This window comes from Cygnus atratus, chromosome 1, assembly GCF_013377495.2.
Source record: "Cygnus atratus isolate AKBS03 ecotype Queensland, Australia chromosome 1, CAtr_DNAZoo_HiC_assembly, whole genome shotgun sequence".
Taxonomy (NCBI): domain Eukaryota; kingdom Metazoa; phylum Chordata; class Aves; order Anseriformes; family Anatidae; genus Cygnus; species Cygnus atratus.
Window position 1 is genome coordinate 204,933,550 of NC_066362.1, and position 25,596 is coordinate 204,959,145.

General features: G+C 48.7%; 2 protein-coding genes across 4 annotated transcripts in view; both read left to right on the forward strand.

Moving 5' to 3' along the window:
• Positions 1-10,009, forward strand: part of NARS2 (asparaginyl-tRNA synthetase 2, mitochondrial) — a 51,049-nt gene extending 41,040 nt beyond the window's left edge. For all 3 annotated transcript variants that reach the window (XM_050714774.1, XM_035560490.2, XM_050714775.1), the window contains 3 exons: positions 110-207; positions 2,108-2,134; positions 9,191-10,009. In XM_050714774.1, coding sequence (XP_050570731.1) covers positions 110-207; positions 2,108-2,134; positions 9,191-9,335 — 270 coding nt within the window. In that variant the 3' untranslated portion in view covers positions 9,336-10,009. The remainder of the gene's footprint in view (positions 1-109; positions 208-2,107; positions 2,135-9,190) is intronic.
• Positions 10,010-22,001: 11,992 nt separating this feature from the next.
• Positions 22,002-25,596, forward strand: part of GAB2 (GRB2 associated binding protein 2) — a 79,332-nt gene continuing 75,737 nt past the window's right edge. The window contains exon 1 of the mRNA XM_035560500.1: positions 22,002-22,263. Within this exon, the coding sequence (XP_035416393.1) occupies positions 22,192-22,263 (72 nt within the window). The 5' untranslated portion in view covers positions 22,002-22,191. The remainder of the gene's footprint in view (positions 22,264-25,596) is intronic.

The following is a 25,596-nucleotide window of genomic DNA, read 5'->3' on the forward strand; positions in this document are numbered from 1 at the left end:
GACTCGACAGGAGAATCATAGTAGCTTTTTACAAGCAACTATCCAGTGTCAGCTGTACTTCTGCTGTAGACTGAAGGGCATAACTGGCACTATTTGTCTTTCTTTTAAGGTTGCAGCTGTCGATCTCCTCGTACCAGGAATAGGGGAGTTGTGTGGAGGCAGCTTGAGAGAGGAGCGCCTGCCCTTCCTCGAATCACGCCTGCAGAGGTATGTGGGACCTGCAGGTGCCAGGAGGCCCTGCTCTGAAGCACTTTGTCCTTGAACCTTTCCTCCGCAGCTTTGGTGGCTGAGAGCTGATTGTGAAGGTGGAAGTTGTCAAATAGAGCTCGGATATTTTTGTCACTGCGTTGTGCAACTGAGGAACTGCAGTTTTGGTCAGAAGCTCTGCTAGCCGTGATGCAGCTGGCCTCGGTGGCATCGTTTCAGAGAATACTTTTCTTAGCTGACAGTTTGGTGGGAAGCTTCACTGGAAGTGGCTAGGACCTGTTCTGAGTCATGCAGGCTCTTTGACTGTCTCTTTCCCTGCTGCTTAGTTCTGGCTCATGTGACATGGAGTGATTTTAGGCTAAATTCAGTGTCAGAATATCAAAGCTGCTGTTTAGTTAACAGTAACTGACGTTACAGATGGGGTAAATCTCCATGGAAAATTGTTCCCTAGATCCCATCTGAGTTTTCCAGAGAACCTTTCATAACTCACAGGAGTCCATTTGTGCCAGTCGTACACTTGTACAGAGCAATTTTGGAGCGGGATTAATCCCAGAGTAACATCATTTGCATGTTGGGACTGAATTTATCACTTAAATCAGCTGCGTGCTCACCTCACAGGAATCGATCTAGTCAGTGGAGAAAAGCAAAACCCATTTCAGCATAATGAAAGCAAAAGACGGGGCAATTAAATCACTGGGATGCTGGTTCCCAGTTTGCAGCGGAGGATGATATTATTCCCTGCAAGGCCTCCCTGTGCTTGTTGTTCCTCTCCCTAGGAACTCTCCAGAAGGAGGCACACTTCATCGGAAGCAAAGTACAGTGTTGCCTGCTGCACTTGACAGTTTTGACAGTGAGATCCCGAGTCCCCAGCCCTCCAGGTGTGCAGGTGGAGGAGGAATCCCTATAAAGGTTAAAGCCAGACTTTTTTGTTTGGCAGGAAGGACACAGGAAGCGTTTCAAGCTACAAATGGTGTGTCTACAGTGACCTTAAAGTACAGCTCTGCACTGAAGATGGAAATACATGGAAAAACAATAATACTTATTGCATGTTTTTCTCAGTTTTGAGTGCTCAGGATCTGAGGTGCTGAGTCAGAATACTTTGTTAATACCTTTAAATTCTTTAAATTCCTGCAGAGCCAGCATAACTAGAGAGATGGCTGGATTCTTGGCTCTTCACGCACACTTCTTACAACAGATCTACAAGTCCTACAGGGACTGCTGCAGTGCACTGAAGATCAGCGAAATGGGCTCATTTTGCTTACAGATGTTTTTGTTTGTGTTGAGAGAAATGAGGAAAAAAAACATCAACTTTGCTCAGTTTCTGCCAGGACAGGAAAAGGGGGAGGTGGCACTGGTGGCAATTAGGAAAAGCCACGGTTTTATTTAGTAGTTTCACCGAAACTATTTTCATTTAATGGTTTTACACGTTATGAAATCCATGGCATCTTTAGTGGTTTTGTGAACTAAGAAAGGGGAAGATTTGCATCATTCCATAGCCGCACATGTGAAGAGATTTTTACTCATTTCTAAGTGAGATTGGCTGCATGGAAATTTAGTATTTAGGCCTGCTCTCTCCAAAAATTCACAAGCAGAGTTTACTGATTTGCCTTAATTTAAGAATGCGCAGAAGTTTTTGCATGAAGTTGGGATCGACCCTGTATGTTTACAAACAAACTTGGCATTTTAAGGAGCATGTTGGGAGTCTGTTTGAGATGTCTACCAAGTGCCAGAGCTGACAGCCACCGATCATGCCTTCCCTTAACGTCCTGCCTTTCCTTTTTGGACTGAGTTTAATCATGACAGCCTCCCTTCCCTCGTAGTATTGTCTTCTAGGCAAGCGCTGCTCCTGAAGATCTGTTGTGTTCCTTTACTTACGAGGCTTTTTCTTTTTGTTCCACAGATTAGGACTTTCAGATGCCTACCAATGGTAAGACAATATCTTGGTCTGCAAGCTGTATTTCTTCTTCTGAGGGTCTTCAAACAACTGTTTCTTTTTTTGTTTCTTCATTTTTTTTTTTGGTTCTGTTCTTGAGGGGGCCATTTCTTGGCCCAGTTGTCCTGCCATCGCTGCCAGCCTAAATGGAACAGGCAGTTCATTTAAACAAGCTTAATCTAATGCTACGTAGTTTATCTTCCCAATTTGTCCACGGACAGCACAGGTCATTCCTTTCAGGATGGCATGAAGTGGATTCACTCACAACTCATCAGTGGTATTAAATCATTAAACTGTGTTCCAAGCCGAATAGATTCTGTCCGCCATCACATGAGATAAACAGGATGCAGAACCACAAGCAATTTGTGACCTTTAACAGCTCCATGAATAACTCCTTTTACAATTGACAGGGCAGTTGGGTCGAAAAACCTTCCCTAACAAATCCATTGAAGCAATTAAAACTGTCCTGCTAAGGAGACCGAACAACCTTCGAATTAACAGTGTAGCCTGTTAAAATGACAAGATTTTAGTGCCCCTCTTGACAAGTGTTTCTTGGTATGTACTTGGTCATAGCTCCTGGGAGGATGATACTGCAGAGAATTTTAAATTTAGAAGAGTGTATCCAAATACTCCTCGGTATTTGGAATGCTCATTAGGGAGACTGCCTTGAAAAAAGCAGCAGTAGTAGATTCTTCCACTCTCCTCCTCCCACAATAATGAAATCACTTAGGAAGAGCTCAATGCCTGTCAGTCCTTTACATCATCCATTTGCAAACAGGGTGAATGAAATGTCTTCCTTTATTATTTGCATTTATGGGTCAGAATACACCGTATCACCTCATCAAAGCCAGAGCACAGGGTGAAGGTTTCTTTCTGGAATGTCTTTGAGCCCGTAGCTTCTGTTTACGGGAAATATTTTTAGACAGGCGTACGGTTTAACTGTCCGTGTTCTCAGGTGAAATTGCTGGAAGAGAGCAGTTACCATGTCCAGTGTGCCTGTGTAAGGCGTAGCAGTCAAGCTGAATCCTTTTAGCATGCTCTGCTTCCTAGTTGCCCCCTTGGAGCTCATATAAAATACTCAGAAGAATCCCAGGACTCTGGGTTGTACTTGGGATGGTTGGTTTTTTCCTAACTCTGAACAGCACCTGATACTCTAGAGGAGCATGGTCAGCAACTCTAACATATGTAGGTAATTAAATACTGGGTCTGCTGGAGAGGGAAGGATTGTCTTGACCAAGGATCATCAATCAGTTGTGTGGTTAGGTGTTGAGATTCAACCTGAGAAAGCTTGGTGCTGAGGAGCAGCGAGCCTTGCAGCACTGCTAAGACAGCTCAGCCCTGCCTTATGCTGCGTGTGAAGAAAAGACTAAGACATTGCCCATCACCCATTTTCAGTTTCATGTCATACGTAGCAGTGAAATTTTGGAAACTCCTTCCTCCTGCAATCTCATTTTGGACATTCTCTGCTCCCCTTTTCCCTCCACGCCATTGTGGATGATGCAGCTTCCCAGGGAGGATTGAAACTGATTGAAGACCCTGCCTTAGCAGAGTCTGGTGTGCTAGGAAGGTGCAGGAGATGTGCAGTTCCTACTGGCCTCTTGGTCGAGAATCTGCCAGAAAAGAGGTGGGTGGTTTGCCAGCATCCATCTTCTCAATGAAAGTGGCAGGAGAGACTGAAATTAATTTCCTCCATTTCAGTGATTGAATTCGGTCTCCAAAGCTGGCACACAAACTCTTCTGAGAACAGCTGAGTCACTCCTTTTGAAGTACAATATTTGCTAACTTCTGAATGGGCAGCTGTGCAAGATGTAGTCCCTTCTGAAATCCCCTATATAATGCCATATCTCGGTTTCTGCCCGTTTTCTCCTCTGACTAAGCACGAGGATATTTTGGGACACGCTGCTTCCATTCGTGGCTTCAAGACTTCCTTGCTTGTGGGGGAATTATCGGTCAAAGAGGCGACTGATGACTTGTGGTGCTTCTGCCCATTCCTGTCTTCTAGAAAGCTTTTCAAAAAAGCAGATAAACGAATATAGCCAAACTGCTCTGAATCTTCCTCAGTTCAGTACATCCTTCCTGTTGTGCAGGTTTCTTTCCGGAAAGAATATGAGCTGGGGAAGTATCTGGCTTGACTTTGCAGTAACTTTATCTTATTTTCACACTCTTTCCTTTGAACTGTAGACAGAAAAGAGCTCCGTGCTGTAGATGCTGATCTTGGCTAGACTGAGAGGTCTGTGAAAGTGAGGTGGGAAAGTCAGGTGGTCAGAGTTTACCCTGGGAAGTCACTTGCTGCCTCTGTGCCTCTTTCCTGCTGTTCTTTGCCAGTTTAGGCTGTTAGCTCCACGGGGCAAAGCCTGAATTCTCTGTGGCCGTCGGGCGTTGAGTGCATTGCCTTATAAACAAGACCTGATCCTGCCTGCAGACTCCAAGTGCCAACTTAGCACGCGCAATAACAAAACTTTACTTCTTTGTGATGAACATGTCCTCATACCCATCGGCTTGAGCAGCATTTCAGGCGGTCTTTCTACATATAAGCACCCATTTCCGTACTCGAATTGTCATCAGGTGCATGAATGGAGAAGATGGCCTCGTACTGAACCCTTCAGAGTCCAGCTGCCTTTCTGATCTTACAGGGTAATGCTGGTGAAAGGACATAGCACCAGGGCAGATGTTATCTGCTATCTCAGAATGGATATTACTGTGTCATCTTGGCCTTGTTCCTGCCCTAGATGGTGAATATTGAGCTTCGGTCTTCTTGGCCTTTCTTAGTTATAATTGTCTTTGATGCTTGAACGATCTTGGAGGTCTTTTCCAACCCTAATGATTCTGTGACTCTAACTTCAGAGCATTCTGTTGGGTTCTTCTGTGGCAAGGTAGAAAGGAGAGGACCTAAGAAACAGCAGGACTGGTGAGCCACTTCAGATCGATGGGCAGTCACAGCATTCGTATCATCCTTGAACCTCCTCCAGAGCCCAGTGAAAGCAGAAAAAAGCTTCGCTCTCCTTGGAAGAAGCCTGACCCTATTGTTGCCTCTCTGGTGAGAACGCGGAAGTGCTGGAAGATTGCTGGAAGATGCCCAAAAAGTTGTAGCAGAGCAGAAGTTGTACGGAACCAAAGATAGCATTTTACCCATCACCAAAGCCTGTTGGTACTTTGCATGCTCATTACCTGAAACATTTAACCAAACGGTCCTGCAAATGTCATCTCATTTCACTAGCAGTTTTTCATTACCCATATTTTTTCCTCAGTGTATTTTTTCTTCCAGTAGAATATTCCACTTCGTGGACTGCAGTGCCTTTGTTCTTTTGGCTGTACTTTCTTCTAACTGGCTGCGGAGGCTTCAGTATAACAAGACAGTTATATAAAAGATCAAGATTATATTTGTTTTGAAAGGAGACTGAAAAGAATACATTCTGCTTTATGAATGGTCACTAGGAGAGTGCTGTTCTTCATAGGGCCTTGCTGTGCAGCACAGGATTTCACGATGATGGTAAAAGGATATAGGTTTTTAAAGGGATAAAAGGGAATGCTTTTCTAACTTGGCACATAACAAGCTCGTGGAATTCACTGCCAGGGGATGTTGTTGCAGCACATATTTTAGTAAGTTTCGAATCTCAGAACAGCAACCAGTCCTCCAGGTCCTGAACATGAACTCAGGGGCTAGCTGGGGTCACATAAACTTATTTCCCCCATAGAATAATGTTGCACGGCCCCCCAGTTGCCAATGAGGGGCTCATCCCTCCTCATAAGTGTGAGGCACTGGGAGAAACAGCTAGATTACTTCATGGCTGTTTTTGAGGTGAGAAACATCCAATGTCTGGAGATTATTGAATGAAGGAAACCTCAGGGAACATTTTCCAGCCTAAAGGGATTTTTCTTTTCATCTGCAGGCAGTTACTTTTTCTTTCATCTGGGAAGAATGGAAAATTTCTCAATTCCTTTGCTTCGTCTAAGCACAGTCATCAGGAAGGATTCACAGGCTTGATCCTCAGCACGTTTAATTCAATGGACTTTTTCTATTAACTTTAATGGGTTTTGTTTCGGTCCTTTTGCCAAAATGGCTTCTCAGAGTGCTTTGAGATCTACAGATGAAAGCCCTGGATAAGCAAGGGTAGAATTTATTGTTATTGTTCATCTGGAAGAAGCTGAGTTACTTCATCTCTTTATGATGACTTTGTAAACTCTCTTGCCAGCAAAAGGGAAGAAAAGGTGCTAGGCGTAGTCTCAACTCTCTTTGCACGGGCTGAGATACGCTCGTTGATGTCATCAGCAGTGTTTGTGCTGTTGCTTAAATTGCTAGTTGCTGCTGGAGTTGTCACCAGCTGCTTTGCCAGGTCGGCTCAGAACTACAGAGCGGGGACAGATTGATGTGCCATGGGCAGCACTCAAATCCCTCACGTTTAGGAGGCCTTTCATATTTTACAAGTCACCACCCTCAGCATCAGATTTGCCCATCATCTTCCTTGCAAACCCTTGAAAAGTTGCAAAGCAGAGCTCCCTGGAGGCAGATCCTGTTTTATAAGTGGAAACCCAAATTCTTATGACTGCAGTCTGCATGAAGTGGGTTAAGATGGAGACCACCACGTGCAGACAGAAAGCTTGTGGTCCCCGGGGGCCAGACAACAAATATCCCTCTCTTGAGCCTGCTGTTCAGCTTGCAGTGCAGGCACAACTGTTGTGGGTCAGTGCTAGGAAGAGGTAAGAAGTTCTGCTTTTGGTTTTACTGCTTAGGCAGTGGAGCAGAGGAGGAAGAGCCCCGTGGAAAAAAAAAAAAAAAAAAAAAGATTGCATTGACTGTAATATGTGGCTTCCCAGATTTTGACTACTGTTAATGAACTGCAAGAAAAAATATTTTCAGCTATAAAAGTCTTACTGTCAAACTGAGTCTGCCAGGGCAATGTCTTGCAGGCTTAGCCAGTTGTTGGAGAGTGTATTTCTGTTTTGCAAGGAAAGGTGATCAGTGGCTTTACTTTGGCTTCATGCTGTTAACATGTAGGCTGCAAACCACCGAAACCCTGAAAGGCAAGCAAACACACTTAAATATAAATATGTATCTACGTATATATAAAAATACAAGCAAAATATATAATACATATGTATTTATGGGTACTTGTGTATTTATTAGGTGTACTTACGTATTATTACGTTTATTCATGTATTATATAAACGTAATAAATACATATATATATATATATATATATATATATATATATATAGTCAGTTAAACCTGGTAGGCAGCTAAGCCCCACACAGACACTTCTTTGTTCCCCCTAAGTGGGATGGGGAAGAGGATCAGAAGGGCAAAAGTGTGAAAACTGGTGAGCTGGGTCAGCTGTCCTGGCTGTGTCCCCTCCCATCTCCGTGTGCTGCCTCCCCCCAGCCTCCTCACTGGTGGGAGAAACAGAAAGAGACCTTGATGCTGTGTAAGCATTGCTCTGCAATAATTAAAACATCAAGGTGTTACCAACACTGTTTTTATCACAAATCCAGAATGTAGAACCGTACGAGCTACTATGAAGAAAATAATCCCAGCCAAACCCAGTACTATCTATTTTATTAAATATATTTAATATATAATTTAATACATAACATATAAAATTGTAATTACATAGTATATAATTATATGATACAGCATAAGCATGTATAATTCAAGATGCATGTTTATATGTATTATTTACGTATTTGTATATTAAATTATTAGTATATAATTATATGCATATATATTTAAGAATACTTGCTTATATATTTATATTTAAATTTACTTGCATTTTTAAAATGGGATAATAAAATGTTCAAGATTAAAAGCACGTAATACATGTGCAGTCACTCAATCCCCTACTAGGGCATTCATATAAAGAATAACATCTTTGTGGCCTCAGCAGGCTCAGAAGTGGCCCCATAAAAGAAGAAACCCACTGAGACGTTGTTCACTCCTATTAAACTAAAACTGTTGGTGATGTTTTATAGGTGCACGCCTAGTTCTTGTGTATCACAGCAGGTGAAATCCAGCAGGGCAATGGGGAGCTCTAAAGAAGAACCTTCCCAATGTTGTTGACAGCCATATATTGTGGGCGCCCCATCCCTGGGGGTGTTCAGGACCAGGTTGGATGGGGTCCTGAGCAACCTGATCTAACGGGTGGCATCCCTGCCCATGGCAGGGGGTTGGAACTGGATGGGCTCGAAGGTCCCTTCCAACCTGAGCCATTCTGTGATTCTGTAATATTTGGAATATCTGCTTCCAAACCAGGGAGCTGAGTTTTCTGTTGATGTCAGGTACTGTTCTCGAAAATGAAATGTCTTGTTCCAGATCTCACTTTTGGAGAAGATACGTCCAAGATTTTTTGCTGACTTGCTGGGGGAATAAATGAATCAGGCTGTAAAAGTGATTTGGGGAAAAAAAAAAAAAAAGCCATCATAATTACCTTAAAAGAAGAGTGAAGGTCTGAAGGAAAATTCAGCAGACAGCAGGACCTGTTTGGGCCAAGAAATAGTCTTCCGAAGAAATTACTGGAAATGAAATGATTTAGGCTATTGAAAAGGTGACTCGACAGAAAATGAAAGAATTTATTGTAGGGCAGGTTTCAAGAGCAGCATGGCACGGGCTAAACAGATGCGAGCAGGCTCCTCCATCTCTGAGGGTGGAACTGTTTTGTGTTGCCAGACCTGGGCTCGTGCCTCTACTCGGGATATTTTAGCTATTAAAACTTACAGAGGTGCTCTCAGCGTGAGCAGAGCTGTGATGTTAAAGCTGTGCTTTGTACCCAAATGAGTTCTTGTTCCTAAACAAAACAGGCTCTAGCATATTGGCAAGGCGTAGCTCTGCTGGTTTAAATGCTTTTGCACTTGGGGTTTCTGCTAATACAGCTCTGCCTGTCAGGGAGCCACACCTCTTCCCACCCCTGGCCGGTCCCGGCTGTGTTGGCAGAACCCCACAGTGGTTCGGGGCAAGGAGAAGTAATTAAGATGGAAAAGAAAAGCCTAGATAAAAAGCTCTCTGTAATTACATCAGCATAAACGCGCTGCAAGTGTAACTGTCTCTTTAAATCGCAGGTATCTAGACCTCCGAAAATTCGGCTCGGTTCCCCACGGAGGCTTCGGGATGGGCTTTGAACGCTACCTGCAGTACATCTTGGGAGTTGACAACATCAAAGACGTTATTCCTTTCCCCAGGTTCCCTCACTCCTGTCTGCTGTAGCTCAGCAGCTGACTCGAGCGGAGCAAACTGCTGGTGTCGCCACGTGTACGTGACGTGGGCATGGGACGGTGCGTTTTAGTGGGAAATGGAGAGGATTTTTGTATCACAGAGCTCTCCTTGAGCTTAATACTGGCTTACTGAAAATAATACATGTTCTGGTGAGATGATGGAAGCATACCCGCAGTTAATTTGATAGCAGTTCACGTCTTTAGTGATTTCAGGAGTGATAAGAAATAAATAAACCCTTAACTAAAGGGTTAAGGTTCTCCTGAGACTAGCACGAGTGATGGGAGTACTGAATCAGTATTGTTGGGAGGTAGCGGGGGTTTCATGTGAAATATTAATAAGGAGGTGTGACCTGAAAGGGACTGGGAGCCAGGGCTGCTGTGAGGCTTTAATAGGCTTTAATTAAATGCCTGCACAGGGCTTTGAAGATTGAGTATTATAAAATTGCAAAGTATTGTCACGGCTGAGATGCGTTTTGCTCTTACGAAATGACAGCTGTACAGCGTGATTCTCCCCACCCCAAGTTAAAAGCAAATACTGTTTACCTTGGAAAAATCAGCCAGACCTAGCAAGGAAAAACGTCGTCCTGGAACTGCCGGAGCGAATCAGATGGCCGATGTTTGATTTTGTGAATCGTCAATAAAGATGTACACTGGGTTGTTCGGTAACTCTGCGTGGTTCCTTATTCTGTCGGAAAGCCGTGGCACTCAGCATCACAGTGTTTCCTCCAGCCTCTTTGGCTGGTGTTTCCTTCTGCGTAGACCCGAATCGGTTGCGCAGCTTCTGCAGGAGGTACCTGCTGTGTGCATCCGAGCAAGGACGCCTTCACAGCAGAAGGAAACGTTCAGTTAGATGAGAGCACGCTCATCCCTCTGAAGCCAACTTGCAGTTTTGTGGCGGTTTGTTGTTGTTGCTTGGCTGTTTCGTTGTTGAGAAAGTATCTGATGTGTTCATCTGGCCGAGCAGTTGTGTGTGTATTTTGGAACAACCAACACATGCTGCCAGCCGTTGCATATGTATTAAGTAATTGCTTATCACGGTAGGATCTGAACTCCTTGCAGTCTTTAATGGGTTTATGCTCTCAGCTTCCCTGCCAGGTAAAGAAATATTCATTCCTGTTTTGAAAACAGAATTAAGGGCAGATCAAGTGACTTGCCCAAGGCAACTGGAAACAAGTGGTTTATTTGGGACTTGAACTGAGGGTTTCCAGCATCCTTCTTCCCTTCTAAATTAGCACCATCTAGCAACTGGTCATATGCATAGTGCTTACTACTGTGGAGCCCAAGACAGCTGCAGTCAAAACAATATATATATAAAGAAGAAAAAGCAAAGTAACAGCCTTACTGCTAATGAACCCCGTGTAAATTGGCACGCGGAACGTGAAGTGGCTGCAGAACAGCCCCGAAGACTTTTCTTCCGAGTAGATGAAAGAGATTGAAAACCAGTTATCAAATAGCGTTGGGCTGGTAGCGTCGCGGTCCCAGGTCTCTGCAGTGAGGCTGCGTAGTACTGCACCTGCAGCACCTAAAAATACAGATTTATGTAACGTGGCACCTGCCGTGTTTCAGTTTGGTCCACAGCTGGGCCTCTTATGTATAATGATCGTGCAAACAAGATCACCGCGAGGTCATTGCTTTGGGCTGTTTGTTGCAGTCTCTGAGGTATCCCTTGCATATCAAGATTTTCTCCTTCGTCTGCTTGATTAGGCAGGTGTTAACCGTGCATTTGCTGGTTTGTGTTTCCTGGTACAGCCCGAGGTGGTAAGTCTGGTTCCATGGAAGGGTTCAAGTACCTTTGAAAAAACTGAGAAGTTCCTGCATAAGACACCCGAGTGTCTTTGTGCAGTTGAACTATCTGCCATTTGAAGGAGTCGTCCTGAATGCCACCGCTGGCATTTCTGGTTTGGAATTCTTTCGGCAGAAAGATGTGGAAAAAGTACAGCTGCCAACAGTCCCGTCCGTGCCACGTTCCTAAATAACCTGCAGCTAGCAGGTGTCCTTACTGAGAGCCTCAGCCACTGGTTCTGCTGTAAAGGAGAGTGCTTGAACCGAAAGCCCAGCTCTTGAAAACAGAGCAGATGGATGGCAAAATCTCCCCTGTCCGCTCGGCTCTGATCCCTGCGGCAGCTCTGGGGTGGATGTGTTGGGTTTGGCACCAGCAGATTGTTGTCAGCACCCATGCAGGAGGTTGTTGGCCACCCTGTGAAAGTGCAGGAGGTTTTTGGCCACCCTGTGAAGGTGCAGGAGATTTTTGGCCGTGCCATGAAGGTGCAGGAGGTCGTTGGCCATGCCGTGAGATACCAGATCTGACGGGCCGGGTGGGGCTAAAGAGTGGCAGGTGAAAAACAAGGCGGAGAAGAGAAGACAATGGCAGGTGCCCAAAAGCCGTGGGATGATGTGGGGTGAGTCACAAGTTACCGGGAAGGATGGCAGAAGCGTTTCAAACAGGTTATCGAGGCCTTGCATGAGGTGACAGCTTGCAAGAGCCGAGGGCTGGTGTGATCCGCCCTCCATTCTTCACCTCGATAAGAGATCATTGCAGGACAGAAGGAAAAGGTTGAACCTTTGAGTAGGTAGGTATATGAAGCAATGTCAGAGGGTTTGTTTTGTTTTCCTGGTTGTATCCATTGTAGGACAGCAGATTTTGAAGCAAGATGTGGCAAGGACGCACTTCTTGGCACGTTCCCGACTGCGTGTCCAAGCAGAGCAGCCTCCCTCGTCTTGCGCACGTACTTCTGTTGCGTTCCAAGATGCTGGGTGGGTTGGCAGGGCTGTCCTTAGGGGCGTTGCCTAGAGGTGGGAGAGAGGAGAAGGTAGGGGCCGAGACCCCGTGTGCGATGATACTGCTTAGGGTTAATGCCGTGACCGATGGTCTCGTGAGCGGCTCGATTTGCAGGTACCCAGCGAGGTGGGAGCGTTGTTCCCCTCGAGCTGTGTGTATGTAACACCGGCTGGGATTGCCAAGGAACGCAACGTGTTTTCTCTGGGATTTCCATGTGGCATGCCATCTATTTCCTCTGAAGCTCCTGGCCTGGAACGAAAAGGAAGTTAAGGGGGAGGACGGGGGAGGTCGCTCCTCTGGGACGTGTCGGCAGGGAAAGGCACCGAGAGTTTCACAGATTGAAGCCGTTTCCTTGCTACTTCTCTGCTTAGAGGCTGCAGTCCGGCAAGAGTCAAAGCCAGGTAAAAACTGACACTTCTTGAAATAAAAAGCTGTTGTTCTTTGCACGCAGGACTCATCCCTTAGCCGAACCCACAGCACAGTAGCTTGCATTGGGGTGTTCTCAGCACTGTAAGCAATCAGCTCTCGAGGCCAGGTAACCAGCACGATCTCTGCTAGCATCCTCTCGGTAAGTAGTTTTTGCAGTTTCAGTTCCTCGGCAGCCGGCGCTGCCTCTTTTCAGGTTTGTCCTCACTTTGAGTTTCAGAGGAAAGAATCGGCGTCATCGATTATTGTGTCTGTGTTGGCAGCGTTGGGGCAGAGGGATGGGAGAGCAACACCTCCGGGAATAAAACAGCAGAGCCGTAAACTTCACACAGCCAAACGCCAGCCTCTCAGTAGAATGTTTGAAGGAAGACTTCTGGTTTTGCTTGCAAGAACCTCAGACAATCCCTTTACTTAAGATTTTTATGTGCAGGATCTAATTAAGAAAATCATACCCACAGAACTGGTACCACGTCTCAGTCTTCCCAGGAGAGCAAACACGTGCTCCTTAGCTAGCAGCAGAGATTGCTGTTCTCCTTAGGATTTATGTTGAGTTACTATGGCAGTGTCTGGATCTTGGGCTGTTGTATTAACTTACACAGTCCCAGAAATAAAGGTCTGTCCCTCAGACAGATCTTAAGAGTCAGCAGACCAGGCTGGCGTAGGGTTTGTAGCTGGCTTAACTCCATTCAAGCCCTCAGACAGGAGGGAGAAGCACCGAGGTGCCCAGCTCAGCGGTCCTCTTTCCAGTTTATTTAATAGCAGTTGCAATTTACAGAGCATCACTCGAGGGAGTGCCGAGACTCTGATGGGAAATTTAACGTACAGTTTTGTTTGCTGGACTACTATTGATTGTTTTGGAAATAGCTTATAGGTGTGTTTTTCTTTCAGGGGAGAAAGGGACTAATTTGCCAAGAAACACTTTGGTCATTGTTCCCATAAAATGTGTGTATAGAGATAAATGAGACTTTGCTGCTGCTGAAACCAGTAACACTTGCTATTACTGTTGTTTCAGCCTCTGTCTTACGTTAGGGAGAGCTGGGAGATGGGTCCAAAGGAGAAATAAGAAAGATTTTGTGTAAAGATTGTCAAAGTCCTAATTTCCTCAGATCTAACCAAAGCTAGAGAAGCCACGAAAACTGGTCTCGGGGGTGAATTTATTGTTTTATCTTATAGTTTCTTGCCGAGCCGTGACCTTCAGAAGGATTGTAAAGTTTTATTTTACGATCCTGCTGGTAAAGAGACGTATGTAATTTACTGTACGAGTTCTTATAGACTTGGCTAACAAGAAGTTTGACCCAGAGTTCAAAGAAATTACGGCTCCCATTGCTTTATTGCTGCCGTGACATGTATTCTTATCTGTCCTGCAGCTGGGTCTCAATGTCTGCCGCGCGAGGTTAGGCAAAGATGCTGCGAAGGGAGAGCTTTCCCATGAAGGGCAGGAGTGGGGCAAGACTGTGAGACCATTTGAAGGACTTACACCAGCTCCGTCAGAAACTGCAGGCTTGATTCTGGGTGAAATGTGGGTGAAATGACTTCAGGATCCTTGTTGCTCTTATTGCTGACACTTCTACTGCGGGAAATCGAGGCATGGAGCAATTAAGCAGCTTCTTCGAGGTATGTGGCAGAACCATGGAACGGACCCAAATCGACTGAGTCCTTGCTCACTGCCTCCCCACAAGACTCCCCTCCGCCTTTGGGTGCGCTGCCACACCAGAAGCAAGGCAGGATGTTTGCAACCGATCCGATTTCAAACGCATTTTTGGCATTTCTAAGATCCTAGACTGTACTTCAGTGATTTTTATCTATCCCTGTACGTCCCGAGGCCTTTCAGATAGAGCAATACGGATTTCACAGTGCTGCTGTTTATTTTTATTACTCTTACAATTGATTTTTTTTTCTGAATAATTTGAGGGAGCCAACGGAGTACATTTTTAATTTTCTTTGCAAAGCCTGCTCTTGCTTTTTGCTCTTCACCAAGAGCTGTATATCTTTCTTACTGTCTTCAGCAGATTAATGTACTGATGCTCGTATGCGCTGTAATAACGGAGGCCTAGATTTTCAGAAGTAACGAACCATATGGGTTGCTGGCAAACAAGACACGAATTGCTCCGAGGAACTCTCAGTGTGGTCTGGAAGGTAGCCTTGACAAACCACGTAAACACATTTCTGTATTGGACTCTTCTGTACGATCAGCCGTGAATTCCAAGAGATGCTAGATTTCCAGCCACAGGGGAAAATAATTTCATTTCACAGACACAATGGCAGTGTAATAGTAATTCTATGGTGTCTTTACTTCCAAAGTGATTTTTTTTAGCATTAATTCAGTACTCTTCGTGGCCCTTTGAAGACCCCAGGCTCCAAATGCTTGGCGTTGTAATTAAGCCAGATTAAGCCACGTGAAGCAGGCTTCTGATGCATATTTTTCTGAGATGCAGGTCTCCCATCTTCGGTGTGTCCTTCAGCTTTGCTGCTCTGCTGCTGGAAGCACGGCCACAGACTGCCCACCCCAGCAGGAGACAGCTGAACACCCACCCTAGACAACTCCAAGGCCTCCGTGTCCGTGCTAGCAGGGCTTTCCCTGCAGCCGTGAGAAAAACGATGCTCAAGGTGAGCGCAGGGAAGTCAGGGACAGATGAAGGGGCCTGCCAGAGCCTACGGAGGGAAGCAAAGTCAGAATTAGATTTTGAGGCTCCCCTGCCTGGGTAAAGCAAACATTTCTGCTGATGAGGCCTCGTTCTGTCGGGCTGGAGTCACACGATGCCATCCCCGTGGAGCACTTGAAGTGACCTCTCCAGTTGTTTAATGTAAATAAACCACCACGTGCGTTCGGGCTTGCCCAACAGCATGCGGTGCGTCACAGAAGGGGCTCTGCACAGCAGCGAAGTGCTGGCGAGTGTGCGCCTTGGGTGCCTCTTCGTAAACATGCACGGGTGTGCTTTCCATATAAATAACCCCACGTGTTTGAACTTTGCCACTCACTCAACCCAAAGATAAATGCAAATGGAATCTGAGGGCTTGGCTTATGCAGTGGCTTAAAAACGCTTTCATATGCCATTTTTAATGGCGTTAATAAATTATCGTTGTTTATGGTGATTTGGGAAGTATAGGATGCAGGTATTGAATACATTCCGTGAGCATATTCGTTAACGAACTTGACGGGTGATTGCCTGGCATGATTACGTTGCCGCCTCCTTGGAGCACGTGCAGTTTTTAGCACTGTGTTACTCCCATCCCCGCCCGAGATCTGGTGCCATCTGTAACAGTGCTGGTTTGGAAACTGGAAGAAAGTTTGTGCTAAGCCCTCTGAGATACAACATCACGAAGCGTTCATTTCCCAGATCATTAGAAACTCAGAATAGCCATCTGGCCAAAACCAGAGATGCATATGCCTGCATCTCCAGCCTACCAGCATTCAGCCGTGAGGGTGCCTGCTCCGTAGCATTTGGGACTGGGAGCTGAAGATGTCGCTTTGCCGCTGATCTTGGAGAAGTCTCTTTGCACTTTGGTCTTTTTATGGTTTATCTGCAATTCAAAACTGAGCTGACTTTTAGGAGGCGTCTGTCTGACAATAGGCGTTTTAGCCAGGAACATAATATGTTTCCTATGCCTCCAAATAGCCGACAGTGCTGTGAAACCACAAGGTCCTCTCTCTTCCATGCGCTGTTCCCGTGAATATTTTCACTGTTAAAAAAGTACATTTCAGTCTCCATTTGTCTGGCCTCAGCATCGGTCAGGAGGATATCACCGGGTCTTAAATCTCAGCATCTGAGGGTCCACAGGGTCTTGAATTTGCAAAATTTGTCCTAAAGCATGATGAGAACAGCCTTTCACACGCTGCTTGAGTAAGTTAATACCAGTAGGAGCTGGAAGGTGTGAAAATAAGGGCTTTATGCTGCTGGCTTAGTTACATTTGCCTTTCTCACCTAAGGCTTACTTGCAGTAGATCTATGCATCTGCTATAGACACAGCATTCTCTTATTCCTTTCTCTTGGCTGGTGATGTATGGCAGAAAATGGGACCTGAGGGGCTTGTTCACTCCTGCTCGTGGTCTGAGTTCCCCTATCTGTACCATAAGGATAATCAGATTTATACACCTCAAAGCTCGTGCGCATCGTAGATCTGTGCTCCAGTATTTTTAGCTCTAAGCTGTGCGTGGTCTACAACTGTAAACAAACAGAGATACATACAGTAGATAATTTACACTTTCTAGGAGAGGCCTGAATGTAATATGACAGCAATGACTTCCTTCTTCTAATAGAATTTTTAGTTCATTACAGTGACTGTGCAGCGCGAGCTCATATCCTGGAGGGGTGCCGCTGGAAGGAGGAGCAGGGGGGAAAGCATCTGTTTTTATTCTGGCTTCTGTTTTGACCAGCAAATATAATGGCACATGACCGTTGAGCCGACAGTAATCCAGTTACAAAAGTCTTCAGAGTTACTGCACCAACCAAATTAAACTTGATTACATCCAATTATGCTGAAAAGCCAGACAACAGCTCTTAGCTTGGGGTGAAGTAACTTCTTGCGATCGCATGCGGGGAGGCCTCGCGGGGTGTCAGGAGGATAATTGCTCGTTTGCTCTACCACAGAGCACCATCTGCTCTTGAAGTAATGCCTAAGGATGTGAGAGGATACCAGGCTCGGGTAAACAGGCAGGGGAGCCGGGCAAAGACTTCTCCCTGCTTGTTTTATTAGGATTTGTTTTATGGTTGCTTGCCCTGGGCCCGGCTGCGGTCAAAGCCCCATTGTGCCAAATGGTGTCCGTAGAGGGAGTCCTTCCCATTGTGGTCACACGAGGAAAAATGAGGATGAAGCAGTCTTTGTGCTTAAATCAGAATAGTGTCCATGTCTGCAGCGCTGTCTGGGGCTCCTTCCGCCACGCAGTGCTACGATGGTTTTCTGCCTTGAGAAGGTAACGAAGGAAATGTGAAAATTCCCAGTTTCCTGCTCTTCCCTGGTGGAAACAGCACAAGCGGGGAAAAAGGGGTAAACACTGCTGCCAAAACTCTATCTGGGTCAGGTGCTGGCTTAAAGAGCTCTGATCCATCCCAGAGGGAAGGACCAAGCGTGAAGAACTTCTGTCTGGGCCCAGATTTCGGAAGTATTTCAGTAGCATTTTGTCCCAGCTCAGCTCCCCGCAAAATTATTTTGAACGGTCCGGTTTAGTGTGGGAAGCAGGACTGGGCTTTAGCTTGGGTCGTGGTTCCCGAGCAGGAAAACCCGTGTAATTATCTTCAAGTGCAAGGACTGGAAGCATCCCCTGGCTGCATCTAGACACCGGCTCAGCACCACAGCACCAAGGAGGAGCCCCCAGCCCCTCTCCGGGCAGCCTGTTAATTCCCATCCCGTTGTTTTCCCATCACTGCAGGACCATCAAATCCAAGGGTGCACGTGCATCTCAAGCACTGCTGGCCCCCGAGTCACCTCTTTCCCTTTTTTGAGTCTCTACGAAGGCATCAGAGCTCTGGTGCCCCCGTCTTTGCCAGAACACTGTAGTGAAGATGCTTCAAACTGTCTCGTTATCTGATCAGAGCATCCTGTGCTAATATTCCCCCTGCTCATGGAAAGCAGCCAGAGCTGCTGGAGCTGCTGCCTATCAACAAAGGAAAGGACTGGCTTGGGGTTTGGCTTCAACTGCCGGCTGTTTTGGGGGGCTTGCTGTGCTCTTTTACGCAGGGTCGGAAGCTTGAAAAGGCTCCAGTTCTTCTTGAAAGAGAGGAATTGTTATTTTTTTTTTCTAACCTTGAAACACTTGGACGAAATGAAAGGCGCCGCTTCCATCCAGCTCTGCTGCAGGAGCTGTTTTGTGAAGATAAAGTCAGGTCGCATCGTGGAGCTGCATCTCAAGAGACCGAGCGTGCGCTCGGAATCCAAAAGCAGGCGTGTACCACCCGGCAGCGCGGCAGGTTTTCAGAGCCTCTTTCCCCCAGCGTGTTTAGGTTTATTTTAACCCCCGTACAGGGCATTTCCTAGGGATCAGAGCCCGGCCGGGGTAAGTAGCCCAAAGCATTCCGCCAGCCGGGCCCTGATCCCCAGGAAATGCCCCGTGTCTCCATCCTCCCCGCTTCACCAGCAACCCAATGCAAGGTCGGACGTGCTCTGCCTGCAGCTTGCCCTTCGGCCAGCAGATGGCACAGCTCCTTTAAATACGTCGGGAGCCGGCAGGAGACGCGGTGGGCACTGCGGTTTGCCAGAAGTTCTGATTTTTCACACGCGTATCTCGGTTTCAGCCGAGAACGAGGAAGCACGGTGAAGGTTGTGATTGAAAACCCGCGGAGGTTTCAGCAGGAGGAAGGGCAGCTCCTTTCCGTGCATCCCAGCACACCAAATGCGGGATTTTTCTTGGAACCCCATCCTTGTGCGAGGAACGTGGTTTCTTACACTCCACCTCTTAATTCCTCCCTAGCTATGCCTCCTAATTCTGCTGTCCCCCCTCCGGTCGCTCCTGCTGGCAGAGGCGGATTCTCCATCGCTTCGTCTGACTCCCTCGGCGCGTTTTTTCCAACACAGGGCTGTGGTTTTCTCAGCTTTCCGCCAGGCTGCTGGCTGTTAGCTCCAGCTCCGGAGATTTAGGCCATCAGCTGGGGCCAGCCCGAGTTCAGCCTCCCCCCGCCGCCGGCTGGAGGAACAGCTTGAAGTTGGTAAAACTGTTGGGAGCGTGCGAGCGCTGCCAGATCAGAGCCGCGTTCGTGACGTGCATCGTCTTTAACTCCTGGAGGCGTCGGGGGCGATATTTGTATTCCTGGCCAAACGCTTTCAGTGGCACCAGCACTGTAAGGCGCTGTAGCACGACATGCATTGGGTCACGAGTAATCTGGCCGCCTGATGCCAGGATTTACTCGCTGTCCCCACTCTGAGCGCAGCCGTGGCGGGGTTAGGCGTGCACGTTCACGCAGAGCGCCTTTGTTTCGAGCGATTTTCTGCACGGAGCTTCTGCCTCACGTCTGAGCTGGCAGCGTGCTTACAGGTGCAGAAATCGCAACTCGTCTCCCATCCAAAAGCGCCGGCGAGCTGAGGTGCGTGCGGCAGGCTTTTAGAATAGGCATCAGCAGAGGCGTAAAAAAAAGAATTCCCGGGGATGCTTCGTGTTTTGGACACCGATCAAATATGATCTGGTGATATAACCAAGTCAGTAGCTGGGCTCCAGGACAGGGGATGAGTAGAGAGCAAGGAGAGGACAGGGAGCAGGGTAATAACCCCAAGGCCGTCACGGAGCGTGCAGAATAACTCATTCCAATTCACCCGATACTAATTACAGAGCATCGCTTTAAACAGCCGTGGCCCAAATGAAGTGTTTCGGCTCTGCGTGGGGAAAGTTGTTAACATAAAAATGCAGACGGGGTTCTCCGCAACTGGTTTTAAAATTGATACCACTTTGCATCTGTGTCAGTACGAGCAAATTCCTAGCCCGTGAATCATTAACATACAGCGCAGAGTGGCTTTGCATGATACCTGCGTATTAATCGCGATCTTCTGCTCTCGATCAGGTCTCTGTAAACCCATGGCAGGTCTCCAGCCTCCCTGGAGGAGTGCTGGATTTTGGGAAGGTCTCTCAAGCTGGCATCAGAGCACAGGGTCACCAGGACACCGTTTCCCCCATGGATGTAACACGGGGGCTGTCCCGCAGCGTGCGTTGGTGCAGCTCCAGCACATGGAGTGAGGCATGGCCGGGGTGTGCGGGCTGATCTGACCATAGCTGGCACCTGCAGGAACAGGATCAGGGCAGTGAAAAGGTTGAAGCTTCTCTTTTTTCTTTTAACCTGGCCAAAAAAAAAAAAAATACATTCCTCACAAATTATATCCTCGTTCCTCAAGGGGTTATTCCCCTCCGTTGTATATTCGCAAAGCTGATAAACAACGTATGGCCTAACTGCTGTGTCCCCAGTTTGCACAAAGGTGCCATACCTCCCTCCCAGAGGCACTGCGAGCTGTAATTACTGCTTGTGACGCAAGATCCCCGCTCGAGCAGCCTTATATATTGGTTTTTGTCATAGGCAGAGCACCCAGCCAGCACGGAGCTGTTATTGCACCAGGTACAGCACAAACATGCCAGGAGAGACCGTCCCTGCCCACAGAGGTTGAACAAGCTGACAGAAAGGCAGGGAAATTGAGGCAGGGAGGGATGACTGAATGTGCCCAAGCAGGTTTGGGGCAGAGCTGTCATAGAGAGGCAGGTCTGGGAAATCCATCCCCAGTTTGTATTTCCTTAAAAAAAAAAAAACAAAAAAAACACCACCACAAAACAGGTGCAGTGTGAAGGGGACTCGGGGACTAAACAACTTTTACCGGTGCCATACCCAGGGTTTTGTTTTTAAGGATGGAGCAAAAGGAAGGTTAGAGCCTGATCCTACTCGCAGGGCTGTAGAGGGACATTGTACCTTGGCCAGGGCTTGGGGCACCCCTCCGAACCCGCAGCGTTTCCCGATGTGGAAGATGAGAACTGATCCCAGCGGGGCACCGCACGGGGCAGCTCCAAACACGGCGGGTCCCCACGAGGGTCTTCCAGTGGCAGGCAGATCCCCTTCCAGCGGGTGCTGCTCCATTACTGACAAATCAATAAGAAAAAAATAAAAATAAAAAATGAGGCTTTTATCGATTCCCCTCAATTACTATTATTATTTTTTTTACCTCGGGGCGGGGGGGATTTTGCTACAACCCGCTGCCGTGGTTTTTTGGTTTGGTTTGGCTTCATGGTTTTTTTGTTGTTGTTGATTTTCGTGTTGGTTTGATGGATTTTTGTTGTTGATTTATGTTCTTGTTGTTTTGGGGTTTGGGTTTTTGGTTTGGTTTTGGGTTTTTTGGGGGGCATTTTTTTCCCTTTGCTACCCCTCTGACACCCTCATCTCCCCTGCCAGGCCCTGAGTGCAGCCGGGCACGTCGTTGATTTTCATGTTGGTTTTATGTTGTTTTGATGTTGTTGATGTTCATGTTGTTTTGGGTTATTTGGTTTGATTTTGGCTTGGGGGGGGGGGGGTTTGGTCTTTTTTTTTCTCTTTGCTACCCCGCTGGTACCCTCATCTCCTCCACCAGGCCCTGAGCGCAGCCGGGCGCCGCTCTCTGGGCCTCCCCTGGGGGGGCTTTCTGCTTCCAAACCTTGGCAAAACCCCTGTTCAAACCTCCCCGGGGGGGCTTTCTGCTTCCAAACCTTGAAACTAGGGGCGGTTTAGTGCAAAATCAGAGGGGCAAAATTGGGGGGGGGGGGGAGGGGGGAGGGTAGTGCAAAACTGGGGGGGCCGCGGGGCCCTGAAAGTTTCCACCCCGGGCTCCGTGAGGGGAGGGCCGGGCTGAGGCAACCTCTGTGGGGTCGGGGCAACCCTTGTGGGGTCGGGGCGCTGCCGGGGCGATTTTGGGCACCCCCTTGCCTCCGGGGGGGGGTGCGGTTTTTGTTAAAGCCGGCCGGGAGGCGGGGAGAGCCGGGCCGGGAGGCGGTTTCCTGCTTCCCCGCCCGCTGCCGCGGCTGGAAGCTGAGGGAGGGAGAGAGAGAGAGAGAGAGAGAGAAGGGGAGGGGGGGGGGAGGCGCTCGTTGTGTGTGTGCCCCCCCTTCCCCAGTCCCTCCCTCCTCATCTCCATCCCTCCTCCTCCTCCTCCTCGTCCTCATCCTCCTCCTGCTCGGGGCCGGGAGGCAGCGGCCGGCTCCGTGGCGATGAGCGGGGGCGAAGTGGTGTGCGCCGGCTGGCTCCGCAAGTCGCCGCCGGAGAAGAAGTTGAGGCGATACGTGAGTGTCGTGGGGCCGGGGGGACCCTTTTGGGATGGGGGTGGCCCCTTTGGGACAGCTCCTTTGGGATGGGGGAGGCCCTTTTGGGACAACACCCCCCCCCCCCCTCCCCGCCCGGGTGCACCTGCTGCTGGGGGGCTCGGCTCGGCCCCGCCGTGGGGGGCACCGAGCGGTGTCAGCAACCCCTTTGAAACCCCTAAAGGGAGGTTTTGGGGTGCCTTTGGTCCCGGGGGGAAAGGTAAAGCGCCTGGGGATCCCTCCCCGCACCCCATAACGGCCGCTTCCCCCCCTCCCCGCCCGCCGATCCTATTAATGGGGCAACGTCCAAGTAGCCCCATCGTCACCCCTCGGTGTCCCGAGCGGCGGGGATCAAACACTTGGAAGGAAGTTGTAAAAGAGAAGGGTCCAAACGCCAGCCCCGGCGCCGTCCCCGCCGGCTGAGAGAAAGCCGTTCCTCCTCCCCGCGGGCTCGCCGGGAGCCTGGCCCCAAAGAGCTGCCACCCCATGACTCGGCACATCGCGTCCCACCGGGGTCCTGCTCCGGTGGCTGTCCAGCTGGATGCTCCCCCTTCCTTGGGGGGGGCTCCGTCCTAATCATCCTTTCTGATGCTTTTTGGGATCGGTGGGCATCCCTAGTCCCGTTTCATGGACTGGGGTAGGGTCAGAGGGGTGGTTGTGGTTTGGGGTTATGATAACACCCCATCCAAAATGGGGGTGGCCCTATAGGCGTCAGGGGTGCCGTCCCCATCGGGTGCCTCCAGCCCTATAGCTGCGTGCCCTTTGAGGGTTAGCGCAAGGCTGTGGGATGGCTAGGGTGTGGAGCTGGGAGGGAATCCGGCCCCAGAATATCCCGAGACAAAGGTAAAACCGTCCGTTTGTAGGGGGGAAACATCCAAACCCTGCTGTGCGGGGCGGCGGACAGGATGACTTTGTGCATGCTGAACTGTGGAGGATGCTTTTAGCTTAATGGAGCAAAGCACCTTCCTCCCGCAGAAATCAGCTAATTGCCGATCCTGAGTCACCAGTGGCCTTAACTCATCAAACATCATTAGCTCCCCGGCATCTGCCCCGTGAAAGGGCGCTCACATCGCCCGCTGAATATCCACCTTGTGCTCCGGCATTCCAGCAGGAGCCGAATAAATCTGCTAAAATGCTGTCTGCCAGGGCGTGACACGCCGCCGGTGAGCGCTAATTACCGACGGGCATAAGACTGCTTTTCATCCGGCTGCATCCCAAAGCGCCTCGCGAGCCACCTATGTTTTCAAAACATCCTTAGCCACCCCCCCTCGGCCGGAGGAAGCGTGGCCGCGATGCTCCCGGCCGTCCCACGCAGCGCCCGCGGGGCAGGAAGCTCGGCAGATGGACCTCGAGGGGATCTCTGCTCCTCGCGGTCAGTGGGACTTCCCCCGAGTCACGCCGCTCGCCCAGCCTTCCTGCGTCAGCACCAGATTTGTAGGTTGGGCCGTATCCCTCCCAATCCCCTTGTTTTTTAATATATTAGTATGAATGTCATTGATAACCGCGGCGCGCGGTGGTCGAATGGTTCCCTTGGTAGTGGTGGGAGTCCGAGGCTGGTGGTGCTGGTCCCGTGCAACCTGCCTTCATCTCCCACGTGCCCGGTGACAGGGCGAGGGGGAATGGGCTGAAGTTGCACCGGGGAGGTTTAGGTTGGATATTAGGAAGAACTTCTTTACCGAAAGGGTTGTTAGGCATTGGAATGGGCTGCCCAGGGAAGTGGTTGGGTCACCATCCCTGGAAGTCTTTAACAGACGTTTAGGTTTAGAGCTTAGTGACGTGGTTTAGTGGAGGACTTGGTAGCGTTAGGTCAAAGGTTGGACTCGGTGATCTTGGAGGTCTCTTCCAACCTAGATGATTCTGTGATTCTGTGATCTGCCCCAAAACCACGTGGTCGCATTTGGGTTTCCACCCACAAAAGGCCGCCGCGGCGTTACGCCGGCTTTTGTACGGCTTCAAAAGGAAGGCTTTGCCTCTCGCCTTGTGCCTTTGGTTTATATTCTGCTTGGAGACCTCAAAGGAGGAATCTCAAGCTGCAGGATGCTGCTAATTGGGTTTGAAGTTCCTGCTCCAGCTGTATTGACACAGGGAAGATGATGGATTTATTTTTTTTTTTATTTTTTTGACAAGTGCATTTCAGCTGTGCGTGTCTGCGCATGGGTGTGTTGCTGAAACTGCCCTTGGAAGCGCTGTGCTTTTGTAAGCCCGGCTTTGTTTTGGTTTTACTTTTCAAGGAGATCTTTGGCAAGAGGGGAAGGTGCTGGCTTCTCTTTCTCACGTCCACACGGGCTGCTCACCCGCATCCACTGCAGAGCCTGCTCGGCCTGCCCGTGGTGTGTGTGATGCCGCGGGCAATGCTGGGCTCAGGACTTTCTCTCCCGTTGAGTGATGTTCACCCAGGCCAACCATGAGCTCTTCCAGGTTCAGATCATTCCTGCCTCTTTTCTGCCTTGCTATGAATCCAGTCTTGGGACCTAAGGTCTTGGGACCACAGGCGGTTTGGCTCGGATGAGCCCCACAGATGTTACCCCAGTGCTGGTAGGAAAAGCCAACCAGATGTTTGAAGGTCAGAAGCAGTGGAGATACCAAAATACCAACTTCCCTCTCGCATCTGCTCAGGATGCCGTGCTCCGTCGTTGGATAGCTCTATTTTTATTTTTACTTTTTTCAGGCACTTTTGTACCTTCTCCCCTCCTGACTTCCATGCATGGTCTCCTCGTGCGCAGCCGCAAAGCCCAGAGCTGCCCTTTAATTCTCCTGGCTCCTCCTCAAAACACACATGCAAAAAAATAATTTTAAAAAATCAGGTCCCTAAACAACCCCCTTGGCTTCGCTTGTGGGACCGATGAGCCGAGACCAGCGCGGGTTGTGCCGCCCTGTGCTCACCCACCATCTCCTGGTGCTCTCCCACTGCATCTGTCTGTCTGTCTGTCGGTTCCCCAGGGCTGAGTCCTCTTCGTGCCCGGGACGGTGGGGCTCAGGGTGGGCTGTCTGGTAGAAAAACAATGTAAAAAAATAACTTCTGTGCTCATGGAGGGGCTCGTAACCTCCCGTCATCAAATCACCGCGTTTCGCCTGTATGTTTGCGTATCCCCAAGTCGCCGTGTTTTCTGTCTGGCCAAGATGTGCAGCTGCAATTCTGCCAAAACCAAACCCTTCTTGTCTTGCACTGGTTTTACAATCCCTTAGTGCTTCCCCCCAGCTGGTTTAACTGGGGGGAAGGTTTGGCTGCGCGCGGCCGTCGTTACACCAGGCAGGAGCCGCTTGCTCCAGGGCAGAAGGTTTGCTCCCTCCTTCGGGGTGAGCGGGAGAGGTTAA